General features: G+C 42.4%; 2 protein-coding genes and 1 long non-coding RNA gene across 3 annotated transcripts in view; 1 reads left to right on the top strand and 2 right to left on the bottom strand.

The window, feature by feature from the left end:
• LOC135242400 (protein NLRC3-like) overlaps nucleotides 1-12256 on the bottom strand; it is a 1894071-nt gene that overhangs the window by 595252 nt on the left and 1286563 nt on the right. The gene's annotated exons all lie outside the window — the stretch shown is intronic.
• Nucleotides 522-5080, bottom strand: LOC135242428 (tripartite motif-containing protein 16-like). Its single transcript, XM_064313514.1, has 3 exons — nucleotides 5025-5080; nucleotides 4437-4483; nucleotides 522-4214 (listed from the first exon to the last, which is right to left on the bottom strand). Exons 2-3 carry the CDS (start codon nucleotides 4480-4482, stop codon nucleotides 3595-3597), a joined length of 666 nt encoding a protein of 221 aa, XP_064169584.1. The 5' UTR covers nucleotide 4483; nucleotides 5025-5080; the 3' UTR covers nucleotides 522-3594.
• The window catches only part of LOC135242461 (uncharacterized), a 208507-nt gene continuing 197328 nt past the window's right edge, over nucleotides 1078-12256 (top strand). The window contains exon 1 of the long non-coding RNA XR_010326353.1: nucleotides 1078-1191. This is a non-coding gene — a long non-coding RNA (uncharacterized LOC135242461). The remainder of the gene's footprint in view (nucleotides 1192-12256) is intronic.

Raw genomic sequence — 12256 nt, 5'->3', positions numbered from 1 at the left:
CCCATTAGTTTGGCAAATTGAGTTTTCCACATTGAGCCAAAGCAATCATAACATACTGTAATGCATTTGTAATGTGTGACTGCAGATATTAGAAATGCATCTGAAAGCATGAGAACAACTGCAGTGTCTCAGGAACATCTCAAGAGACTGGATGATTTTGGCTTAGTGGTCTAATCCATTCAACTGATGTGCAGCAGATCCAGGTTCAAACCTACAGGAAAACCATTTCTCTGAGAGGTAACATAAATATACCAGCTCAATAGACTTTTCAAAATGTATTGAGTTGTGGTTACACTACAGTAACAGAAGCAAGCATTCATCAGACACTACACAACTTTTTTTATAATGGATTTTATTTCCACTACTGTAGATTAATGTCATTGCTTCAACTGCAGATTTTAGCCCCATGCTGATCTACTCATATTGAGCCCAAACATAATCCCATACAGAATATGAAATAAGTACTACTGTGTCACAGGAGTTCAATACATCACACAATAATAAATCACAACAGCAAAACATTTGATATTTTTATAATTCAGGTTTAATCATTGCATATTATTGTCTGAAAATACAGAAAATTAAAGCAAAAAAAAAAAAAAAAATCAATCCTAACAGAATAAATAAGGAAACTCAATCCATCATTGTTTACAGTAATGAAATGAAATAAGTACACTGCAGTGATCATTCTGCATTCTCCCTATCAGCTGCATTTGCCCACAGAAATTTGCACATTGGAACTCTTGTGAAAATGAATGAAAGCAACTGTAAAAACTAGTAAAATGCACATTTAAGTGGAGGAGTTTGCCACTGGCTTCTTTTAAAAAAGATGCAGATACAGGAGACAGAATTATTACTTCAAAAACATTTTACTCTGCCATCTTTTGGCATTATTACTCTCAATGTTATATTAATGTTTTAATAATCAAAAGTACATAAACACACCTTGAACATTTGAAATATAAATTTATCAAAATGTAAAAAAATAAAATCACATTTAAATAGCGAGTGCTTAACCTGAACCTGCTAAAAGATCATACTCTCATGTACAGGGTTTAAGCTGTACTGAGGTTAATATTGGGCACAGCTGAAATTGCACTGGTAAGGCACTGGTCAAGGAAGATTGCAAGGGTGTCGACGTGTGTGCGTGTGTGTGATTGGGTGAGAGTGTGTTTCTGTGTGGGTGTATTTGTGAATGTGTGTGTGCATGCGTACGTTTGTGGTAGTGACTGTTGATGTGAACATGTGTGTGAGTGCGTGAGTATGTGTGTGTGTGTGCCCGGGTTGCGTGTGTGAATGGGTAAGAGAATGTGTGTGTGTGTGCGTTTGTGTGAATGTGTGTGAGACTGTGTATTTGAGTGTGTGCGCGTGCAAGAGAATGAGTGTATGTATGTGTATGTGTGTGTGCGTGAGAGTGCCTTTGTGAATGTGTGTGTGTTTATACATGTGTGTGTGTGTGTGTATGTATGGGTATGAGAATGTTTGCGTATACATGTGTATATGGTGTGTGCACGCATGTAAGTGTATGCATGTGTGTGTGCATGAGTATGTGTGTGTGTGCGTATAGGTAATAGAATGTGTGTGTATACATGTGTGTGCATGGGTATGGGAATGGGAATGTGTGTGTGTTGACACATGTTCGTGTATGTGCGTGAATGCATGAGTGTGTGTGTGTGTGTGTGCGCATGGGTTTGCTAATGTGTGTGTCTGTATACTGAGAGTGTGTGAGTGAGAGAAAGAGAGTGTGTGTGTGTGTGTGCATACGGGTATGAATGGACTGCATTTATATAGCGCTTTTATCCAAAGCGCTTTACAATTGATGCCTCTCATTCACCAGAGCAGTTAGGGGTTAGGTGTCTTGCTCAGGGACACTTCGACACACCCAGGGCGGGGGATCGAACCGGCAGCCCTCCGACTGTCAGACACCCGCTCTTACCTCCTTAGCTATATCGCCCCTCACACGTATGAGCGTGTGTATGTTTGCATGCGTGTGTGCGTACGTGGGTGTGTGAGTGCGTGTGCATGACCGAGAGAGAAAGGGTGTGTGTGAGAGTATGTATGTGTGTGATGGAGTGTATGTGAAAGAGAGAGGGTGTGTGTGTGTGTGACTGAGTGTTCGAGAGTGTGTGTAGGTGTGTGAGTGCATGTGTGTGGGTCTAGGTGCATATAAGTGTGTGTATATATATGTGTGAGTGTGTGATTGAGTGTGCGTGTATGTATGTGTATGAGTGTTTGTGTGTGCGAGTGTGTGTGTATATATGTGGGTGTGTGTAGGTGTGGGTGTGTGAGGGTCTAGGTGTATATGAGTGTTTGTGTTTATATGTGTGTGTGAGTGTGTGATTGAGTGTGCGTGTATGTATGTGTATGAGTGTTTGTGTGTGCGAGTGTGTGTGTATATATGTGGGTGTGTGTAGGTGTGGGTGTGTGAGGGTCTAGGTGTATATGAGTGTTTGTGTATATATATATGTGTGTGTGTGCGTGCATGTGTTCGAGTGTGTATGCGCACTTGTGTGTGTGTGTATGCGTGTGCATGTTTGCGTGTGCGCGCATGTGTGTGTCTCTACTCCAGTTAGCAGAGGGACACTGAGGAGTGTGTGTGTTGACACGTGTTTGTGTCTCTGCACACATGTATGTGTGTGCGTGAGTGCATGAGTTTGTGTGTGTGCATGCATTTGTGTGGATGTGTGTGTGTGTGTGAGTGACTGAGTATGAGAGAGAGAGAGGGTGTGTGTGTGTGCATACGGTTATGAGTGTGTGTACGTATGCATGCATGTGTGTGCGCGCGTGAGAGTGCACTTGTGAATGTGTGTGTTTGTGCGTGCGAGAGATTGTGTGTGTCCGTGTGTAGGTGTGTGTGCATGTGTGTGATTGGGTGTGTGAGAGAGTGTGCATGTGTGTGTAAGCGTGTGAGTGTGTGTGCACGAGTGTGTGCGTGCGTGGGTGTGTGAGTGCGTGTGCATGAGTGTACATCAGTGTGTGTGTGCATGGGTAAGAGAATGTGTGTGTGTTTATACATGTGTGTGCATGCGTATGGGAATGTGAATGTGTGTGTTGACACGTGTTTGTGTCTCTGCACGCATGTATGTGTGTGTGCGTGAGTGCATGAGTTTGTGTGTGTGTGTGTGCGTTTATGTGAATGTGTGGATTTGAGTGTGTGTGTGAGAGAGAGGATGTGTGTGTGAGTGACTGAGTATGAGAGAGAGAGTGTGTATGTGTGTGTAAGAGTGTGAGTGTGTGTGCACGAGATTGTGCATCCGTAGGTGTGTGAGTGCGTGTGCATGAGTGTACATCAGCGTGTGTATTTGTGAGTGCGTGTGCATGAGTGTGAGCGTGAGAGAGAAAGGGTGTGTGTGTGGATGTGTGTGTGTAGGTGTGGGTGTGTGTGTATGTGTATATGAGCGTGTGTGTGAGTGGGTACGTGAATGTGGTGTGTGTGTGTGTGTGTGTGCGTGCACGTACATGTTTGTGTGTGCGCACATGTGCGTGTGTGCATGTTTGTGTGTGCATGCGTGTGTGTGTGAATGTGTATATGAGTGTATGTGTGTGTGTGTGAATGTGTATATGAGTGTATGTGTGTGTGTGTCTCTACTCCAGTTAGCAGAGGGTCACTGAGGAGCACTCCCACAGTCTAAATCCAGCACAGAGGGGTGTGTGTTGAGTGAAGTGTGTGTGGAATCTGTGCAGGAGGGTCAGTGTGTCAGAGTCAGAGACGCTGTAGAAGGACAGAGTGCCGGCCGGACGGTCCACACACACTCCTACCCTGTACACACACACTCCTCTACCAGCATCATCATCATCATCACACACTCCTGCTCTGCGGTAGGGGGAGGGGGGGACAGGTATGCGTGTTGGGTTCTCATTGTGCCAGACAGAGTAACAGAGTTTATCAGAGACACTTTGTTTAAAGCACCTCAGACTCCAGGAGTTTTTATTGTACCCAAACCTACAGTCAGAACCCTCTCCTTTCCTGCTGATTCTTTTATATGTCACTGCTATATAAACCACTCCCCCCTCAGACAGACTGAACTCAGCCTCCCAGTAACAGCGCTCACACACACTCTCTCTGCAAACAACCTGGGGCAGAGACTCAAATCTCTCTGGATGATCAGGATATGGCTCCTCTCTCCCCGGTGTGTGTGTCACCCTCCTGTTCCCCTCAGACAGAGACAGGTCTCTCTGCGCTGTGTTTGGATCCAGTGTGAGCTGACAGCCGTCTGCACACCAGAGACGTTAATGAGATTAATTATCATTATAAATATTCACCTCATTATGTGTGTGAGAGAGAAAGAGCTGTCATAGTACCTCTGTGTGTGTGTTTGTGTACATGTGTGTTTCTGTGTGTAAGAGAGAAGTCTCTCTCTCTCACTCACACACACACACACACAAACAGCAGAGTGTGTACCTATGGAAAGTGTTCTGTGTCGATACACACTCACATTTCCTGGATCCTGGTTTGGTCCTGTTCTCTCCTCCATGGTCCATACTGTAAGAACAGCAGAACAGAATTCAGAATTTTAACCATCCTTTATTTCCACTCTCAACACACCAATGACATCACATAAATAAAAACAAAGACACAATAAAACACAAAACCAAGATCATATGAAAAACACACATCTGTCACAACTTATTCCATTCCCTCACCCTATTCCATATGCAAAAATAGCTCCCCTCCCTCCACTGAACATAAAACACCCTTATAACACAAACACTCTGAAACACACTCAGGTTCTCCATTGATTTGTAATACTGAAACTCCACTATCACTGTGTCCCTGATCAAACCCCTAACTACAACAACCACATCTTATTTACTGCAGTGATCCCCTGCAGCACTCTCCACAGGAGATCCCCAACCCTCTTGAGTAATGCTGGTTTGAACTGTGCCCTCCATGCCCCCCTCCCCGCCAACTCCTTTTGTGTGTGTGTGTGTGTGTGTGTGAGGCGCAGTGTGGAAACTCTACTTAAATCAGTGTGAGTGTGTGCGTGTGTGTGAGGTGCAGTGTGGAAACTCTCTGTACTTACAGCAGTGTGAGTGTGTCCAGTTTAGCAGCAGACAGCGCTCGCACTCCTGAGTCTCCTGGGTGATTGTAGCTGAGGTCCAACTCTCTCAGGTGTGTGTGTGTGAGGCGCAGAGTGGAAACTCTCTGTACTTACAGCAGTGTGAGTGTGTCCAGTTTAGCAGCAGACAGCGCTCGCACTCCTGAGTCTCCTGGGTGATTGTAGCTGAGGTCCAACTCTCTCAGGTGTGTGTGTGTGTGTGTGTGTGTGTGTGAGTTACAGTGTGGAAACTCTCTGTACTCACAGCAGTGTGAGTGTGTCCAGTTTAGCAGTAGACAATGCTCTCACTCCTGAGTCTCCTGGGTGATTGTATCTCAGGTCCAGCTCTCTCAGGTGCGAGGGGTTTGAACACAGAGCTGATGCCAGAGAATCACAGCCTCTCTGTGTGACTCTACAGCCTGACAGCCTGCAGAGAGAAGGACACACACACCTTACACACATTAATATAAACTAACAGGGCTGTGTGTGTCAAACACATAGCAGTGTGTTACACACCTTACACACATTAATATAAACTAACAGGGCTGTGTGTGTCAAACACATAGCAGTGTGTTACACACCTTACACACATTAATATAAACTAACAGGTTTGTGTGTGAAACACAAAGCAGTGTGTTACACACCTTACACACATTAATATAAACTAACAGGGCTGCGTGTGTCAAACACAAAGGAGTGTGTTACACATCTTACACACATTAATATAAACTAACAGGGCTGTGTGTCAAACACATAGCAGTGTGTTACACACCTTACGCACATTAATATAAAATAACAGGACTGTGTGTGTCAAACACAAAGCAGTGTGTTACACACCATACACACATTAATATAAATTAACAGGGGTGTGTGTGTCAAACACATAGCAGTGTGTTACACACCTTACACACATTAATATAAACTAACAGGGCTGTGTGTGTCAAACACATAGCAGTGTGTTACACACCTTACACACATTAATATAAACTAACAGGGCTGTGTGTGTCAAACACATAGCAGTGTGTTACACACCTTACACGCATTAATATAAACTAACAGGACTGTGTGCGTCAAACACATAGCAGTGTGTTACACACCTTACACACATTAATATAAACTAACAGGGCTGTGTGTGTCAAACACATAGTAGTGTGTTACATACCTTACACACATTAAGATAAACTAACAGGGCTCTGTGTGTCAAACACAAAGCAGTGTGTTACACACCATACACACATTAATATAAACTAATAGAGCTGTGTGTGTCAAACACATAGCAGTGTGTTACACACCTAACACACATTAATATAAACTAACAGGGCTGAGTATGTCAAACACATAGCAGTGTGTTACACACCTTACACACATTAATATAAACTAACAGGGCTGTGTGTCAAACACATAGCAGTGTGTTACACACCTTACACACATTAATATAAACTAACAGGGCTGTGTGTTGTTTGTGCTGTACTTGTTCTAATAAAGATTTATATTGCTTGTCAAATCGCCTGTGTAATGCCGGTGTTCAGTTCACTACCGAGCTGTTTGTTTTCATTGCTGATAAAAACTACCCACACATTTTTAAATCAGCTGATATATCTTAAGTCGGTTTGTCGCGGTGTCCGTCAATACATTTTGTAATTACAATTAAGAACTAAAATAAACGTGCATCTGCAGTTTCAACATTGAATATCCAAATATGTGCAGGCTAACAAGCTAGCTGGCTAAAACGTAATTTGCTAATCATAACATAAAATATAGCTAGCTAACTGATTTTATGACATTCTTGAGTAACAAGTACCACATGACTGAAACCGCGTTAGTTCTCAATGAATGATAAAATAAAAAAACAAAGGAGTTAGTAGGGGACTCAGACATTTAGACCCAAATGTATGCGAGGAGGAAAGTTTAATATCTTATTCACAAAGCTGTAGCTAACTAGCTAGCTATCGTAATGAGTTAGTTTATGTTAGTTTGCAACATTATGACAGTCATGCTACCTAGCAAGTTTTTTTTCTTATTTTGGAGTAAATCTGTGGGAAAGCTGTGAAAGGGCAAATACATTCTTTTTCGAATCGGTACACAGGAGAACCCTACAAAACAAAAAAGCTCTTTGTCGCTGCCATTGTTTTGGTGGCTGTTTAGATAACTGGAAATGAGAGACCCCTACATCCGGTTTACATACCCGGAAATGTGAAATAGGCCTATTACCTTTAGTATGCACTTATTGTACGTCACTTTGGATAAAAGCATCTGGCAAATAAATGTAATGTAATATAATATAAACTAACAGGGCTGTGTGTGTTAAACTAAAATAACATGAATGTGGAAGTCATTATCAAACACATTTGAGTTTACACCCCACTACAGTTCAGTAAACAGGACTAATTCATTTTCTTCATTCATTCGTGTAGTCAAATTCTACCAAGAGGAAGAACAGGAACATGCTGTTTCAGTTCTGTGCAGTGTCTGTTTTCACATTAGAAACATTGACATCAGTGTTGTATTTAGTCACATTGTAGCCCTAATTTATTGAAGGGGTTTGTGTTTGTACTCACCCCAGTCTCTGCAGTTTACAGTGTGGGTCCTCCAGTCCAGCAGACAGCGCTCTCACTCCTGAATCCTGCAGCTCGTTGTCTCTGAGCTCCAGATCTCTCAGCTCTGAGTGAGGAGAACGCTGGACTGAGGCCAGAACATCACAGCAACCCTCTGTGAGATTACAGCAACCCAGCCTGTGGAGAGACCACACACACACAAACATGCATGCACGCACACAAACACACGCATAAATTCTTTGTGACATTGTTCACCTTGACAGTTGATGCATATGTACCTATGCATTCCTGAGATGTACACACAAAAACAGGGAGGGGTGTGTGTAAATTAAGTTCATAAAGTATTCTGACTAATCCACAATAGTCTAAGGCAATTACTGGGCTCTAATAACCCTTTCCAAAACTTACCTGATTTGCAAACATATTAATTTTATCTGCAAACACAAAAAACAGCATTTTTGTGGTGCACTTTACCTCACCTGACATGTTCTTCAGTTCATAAACATCTATACATTTCAAAGACGCTGAATATTCATCACTTAGAATAGATAAATATAACTGTAAATGTATAACTACTCGTATAACCCATTAGCTAAATACGTTACTGTTATGATTATAATATGTTCTTCCTAATCTTGTAACCATCAAGCTATCAAACAATTTAAGTTTAACAAATTATGCAGTCTGTCAGGGTTTTTGACATTAATTTTAAAATATTCAGCAAGGTGAAATGAAACCGCATTCAATACAAAATTGCGCTCTTCCTTATTTACCTCTCCCCAAAGTAACGTGACGGTAACCATGACGACGCTGTTTAAAATGTGGCCATTAGGAGGGTCGGTTGGTTACCACTGTCAGGAATCCTGCCTGATTCTCCTTGTGTTCCGTTTTAGTTTTGTTTATTTTTTATTTTCTAGTGTGTATTTATTTTTATTTTCAGTTTACTTGTTTTCGCTTGCGGTTGTGTTTTCTGTGTTCGTGTGCTTGGGTGTGCGTTTGTTATTGTTTTTCCCCTTAGGTTCCTGGTTCCTGTCCACGCCCACGCCCCGCCCCAGTTCCACCGGTTTCCGCATCTGCAATCAAGCCTCCACTTACCTTCCTCACCTGCATCCCATCTTCACTCATTGGCGTTGCTATTTAGTTTCTGTGTGCACCTTTTTCTTTGCCAGATCGTGCCTCTGATTTTTCGAGTAGCCTTTCCAGCCGTGTTTAGTGTTTTTGTCCTTCCTGGTTTTTGACTTTTGCTTGTTTGTTTCCGACCTCGAGTTTAGCCTGCCCGTGTTATTCCTTGCCTTGGTATTTTGACCCTTGTCTGTTTAATCGACCTGCCCCCCGGTTCCCGTTTTTGAGCCTCTGCCCTGTCTACCTGATTTCCCGGATTTTGACCCCTGCCTGTGTTTGATTAAGAGACTGCTTCTGATTCTGTGCTTCGCAAAATAAATCGCATCTTCTACTAACTCTGGTCCGCTTCTGAGTCCCACCCCCAGACCCTGACAACCATGGCGATGACAGCTCGCTCTGAGCTGTTTATTGTTACCTCAGCTAGTTCATTCTTTGAAAATACAGAACTACAGTTACATAACACAATTATTTGATAATAACCATTAACACTTTGCAAATATCATTTGTTTACCATTTATATCAAAGAACATGACCCTCAAGTTGACACCTGTTGCCGTTGCCGTACGTTCAGCTTTCGCTTTGACTCACAGGCACGAGTTAGCTAGCTAGCCAGCCCAACCTACCTTAACGCTACTTCATGACCCAACCTAGCTAGCGGAGCCAGAGAGGAACTAAGCAGCTAACTGTCACAAATAACTTAAATATATACACCAGTATATAAAATAACATGAAGGTTTTATCTAATCAGTCATGATATCATTGGTCAGACCTGCAATATTGTACCTGCTAACAACTGAAGCAGTGCCGGAGCCGTGTACGAGCTGTGCTACACTTCAGTTCATCTGGCACGATCTTACAGCAATGCAACTACGGCATCAACTGGAATTACACTGCATCGCCATCTAGTGGCTATATGAGAACAGCACAACTGATTACTGCCACTAACTTTTATTGCTGGTAGACACTAGATTTTAAAAATGTGGTGTCTTTTGACTTCCACACATTGCACTTATGTTCTGTATGTCTTTACGCTATAATCCATTAATTCATTTTATTTTCGCACGCCTTTGCGAATATAATAGGTCAATTATTGCGTTACATTTAATTACATTGAATTATTTTTGGAACCATGATAATAATAAAAATAAATGCCTGATGTATTAGGTATTTTTTCTTTCTTTTAAAAACTCTTATCAACATGTTTGGTAGCCCTTGTGGAGTAATATAAACTGCACAAAAACTTTAATAAGTGGGGGCATTTGAAGATTATTAGAATACGTATGTAAGGAATACTCCTGTAAATGATGTTATTCTTTAGATGATAGGAACTAGAGCCAGAATATTGATCTCTGAATCAGACTATTCCACACAGCATGACTGCTTACAAAGGTATAATATCCAGGCTATGACTTGGGACTGGAACCACAGAAAAGTGACTAAACTAAACAATGTTACACTGCATCTAAACAGCAGCTCACATGTTGTTCAGATTGACACTCTCCCACCAAGATGTACACACATACCCTGCCAGTGAGTTAATGCCCGGCTTTACCAGCAGAATAAAATAACATTTTATTCACATTCCTTTCAGAAACACCACAATCCTAAAAATTAAACATCCTGCTGAACTGACCTCTGACAGTTCTATAGATGTAATTCTGACCCAAATGGGCCCTTTTCCTATACTGTAAGTTCTTTGAATTGGGGCAATGGGCTCATCTACCTTTTCTATGATCTTTTCTCTGGGCTTAACCCTCCCATCTCATACTAGATGTGCAGCTGCCACCTTTCAGAGTGGACAGCCAGTTAGTTTTCAGTGCTGTAGGATGTTTGGCTACCACCAAATGTAAAGACAACACACATTTTTCATGTGTGGACAGTGAATTTGCTCATTTCCTTTTAGTTTTCTGTGACAAACTTCCCACAGCACTGCAAGCTAACACAGCTAAAGGCAGATTCACTGTAGAAACAGGAATTAATGCACATGCTCATATTTATGTATTGTGGTGTGGGCCTCTGGAGCCCCGCCCCTCCCCTCCCTACCATCAGCCACCACTCAGCTCCACTTCACCTGTGTATCACCGGCCCAGCCTGCTGCCCCATGGACAGCGCCGGAGGGACAGGGCTGAGTTTCAGCACCTCCACTCCGCACTCAGACCTGGACAGCGCCGGAGGGGCAGGGCTGAGTTTCAGCACCTCCACTCCGCACTCAGACCTGGACAGCGCCAGAGGGACAGGGCTGAGTTTCAGCACCTCCTCTCCGCACTCAGACCTGGACAGTGCCGGAGGGACAGGTCTGAGTTTCAGCACCTCTACTCCGCACTCAGACCTGGACCTGAGATACAGTCAGGCCACCGGCGGCATACCAGTGCTTTTTCCACATCACATTCCCCTTTGCCTGAGTAGCTGCTGGCATATAGGCCTCATGGTCTCATTCCAGGAGCGTGCTGGCTTTCCCCTCACTGAGTGACTAACAGAGTCTCTGATTCTCGTTTTAGCTGTTAGGATTATTATTATTATTATTATTATTATTATTATTCTTATTATTATTTTTCTCCGCTAAAAGTGTCTGCGGCTTAGCAACCATAAGTCCTAGAGCAACCAATTTGGCAGGTGGGTTCTTATGGCCCCCCACTACTCAGGCACTAAAAATCACCTATGTCGGCCAGATGGTGGCGCTATAACAAAGAGTTTTGCGTAAAAGGCCATAACTCCCACACCATAAGTTAGATCAGCACAAAACTTCAGAGTGCATTCTAGGCTATTAAAGGTTTGTTAGTAAAAGCTTTTTGAAAGGATGAATCATTACTTTTCTTTGGCATGGATCCATTTGAAGACAATATCGGGTGAGTTCGTTTAGTCTTTGAATCCGTCATTATGCTGAGATAAATCGCATTCTCAATTCAATCTCTAAATTGACTGTAAGCTTAGGGTTGCAACTAGATAGTTGTTTCGTAGGTGACTTAGTCTTAACTCGTCTTAACTATTGCTTGTATTTTTGCATAGACTGCGTTGTTGCTGTTCTTGTTTGTGTTAGTGTTAATCAGTTTATAATACAGGGTCCAATTTGAACTATGCGGTTGTTCCCTGCACTTGGAACGGTAGGCTACTGCCCTCTAGGGTTTTCGACACACTTGTTCCTGGTTATGGTTATACACTTTGTTGTACGTCGCTCTGGATAAGAGCGTCTGCCAAATACCTGTAATGTAATGTAATGTAATATTCCGTAACAACAAGATAAACCCGACATTTGCCCTAAAATATGCCTATACAGCAGTGAAAACGCTGCTCACTGAATAACGAAATAAACGAGACAAAGTTTTTAGAAATTATGCCATGTCATTCTACAGTCAATATCTGGGACTAAACATTGAATAAATATACAATCTTACCACTGGTTTTACGCGTAGAGATGTCCCTTTTGAGACTGAGTGGTCATATATTGTCTTGGACAATCCGTTTGTGAAATATACACACATTGTGTTATATCTGGGTAGGCTAACTTCAAAGATAGCTGTGCGTAATACCACACCTGTTGCT

Source organism: Anguilla rostrata, chromosome 16 (genome assembly GCF_018555375.3).
Source record: "Anguilla rostrata isolate EN2019 chromosome 16, ASM1855537v3, whole genome shotgun sequence".
NCBI lineage: Eukaryota > Metazoa > Chordata > Actinopteri > Anguilliformes > Anguillidae > Anguilla > Anguilla rostrata.
The sequence above is the reverse complement of the archived record's forward strand: the minus strand, read 5'-3'. Positions and strand labels throughout refer to the sequence as shown.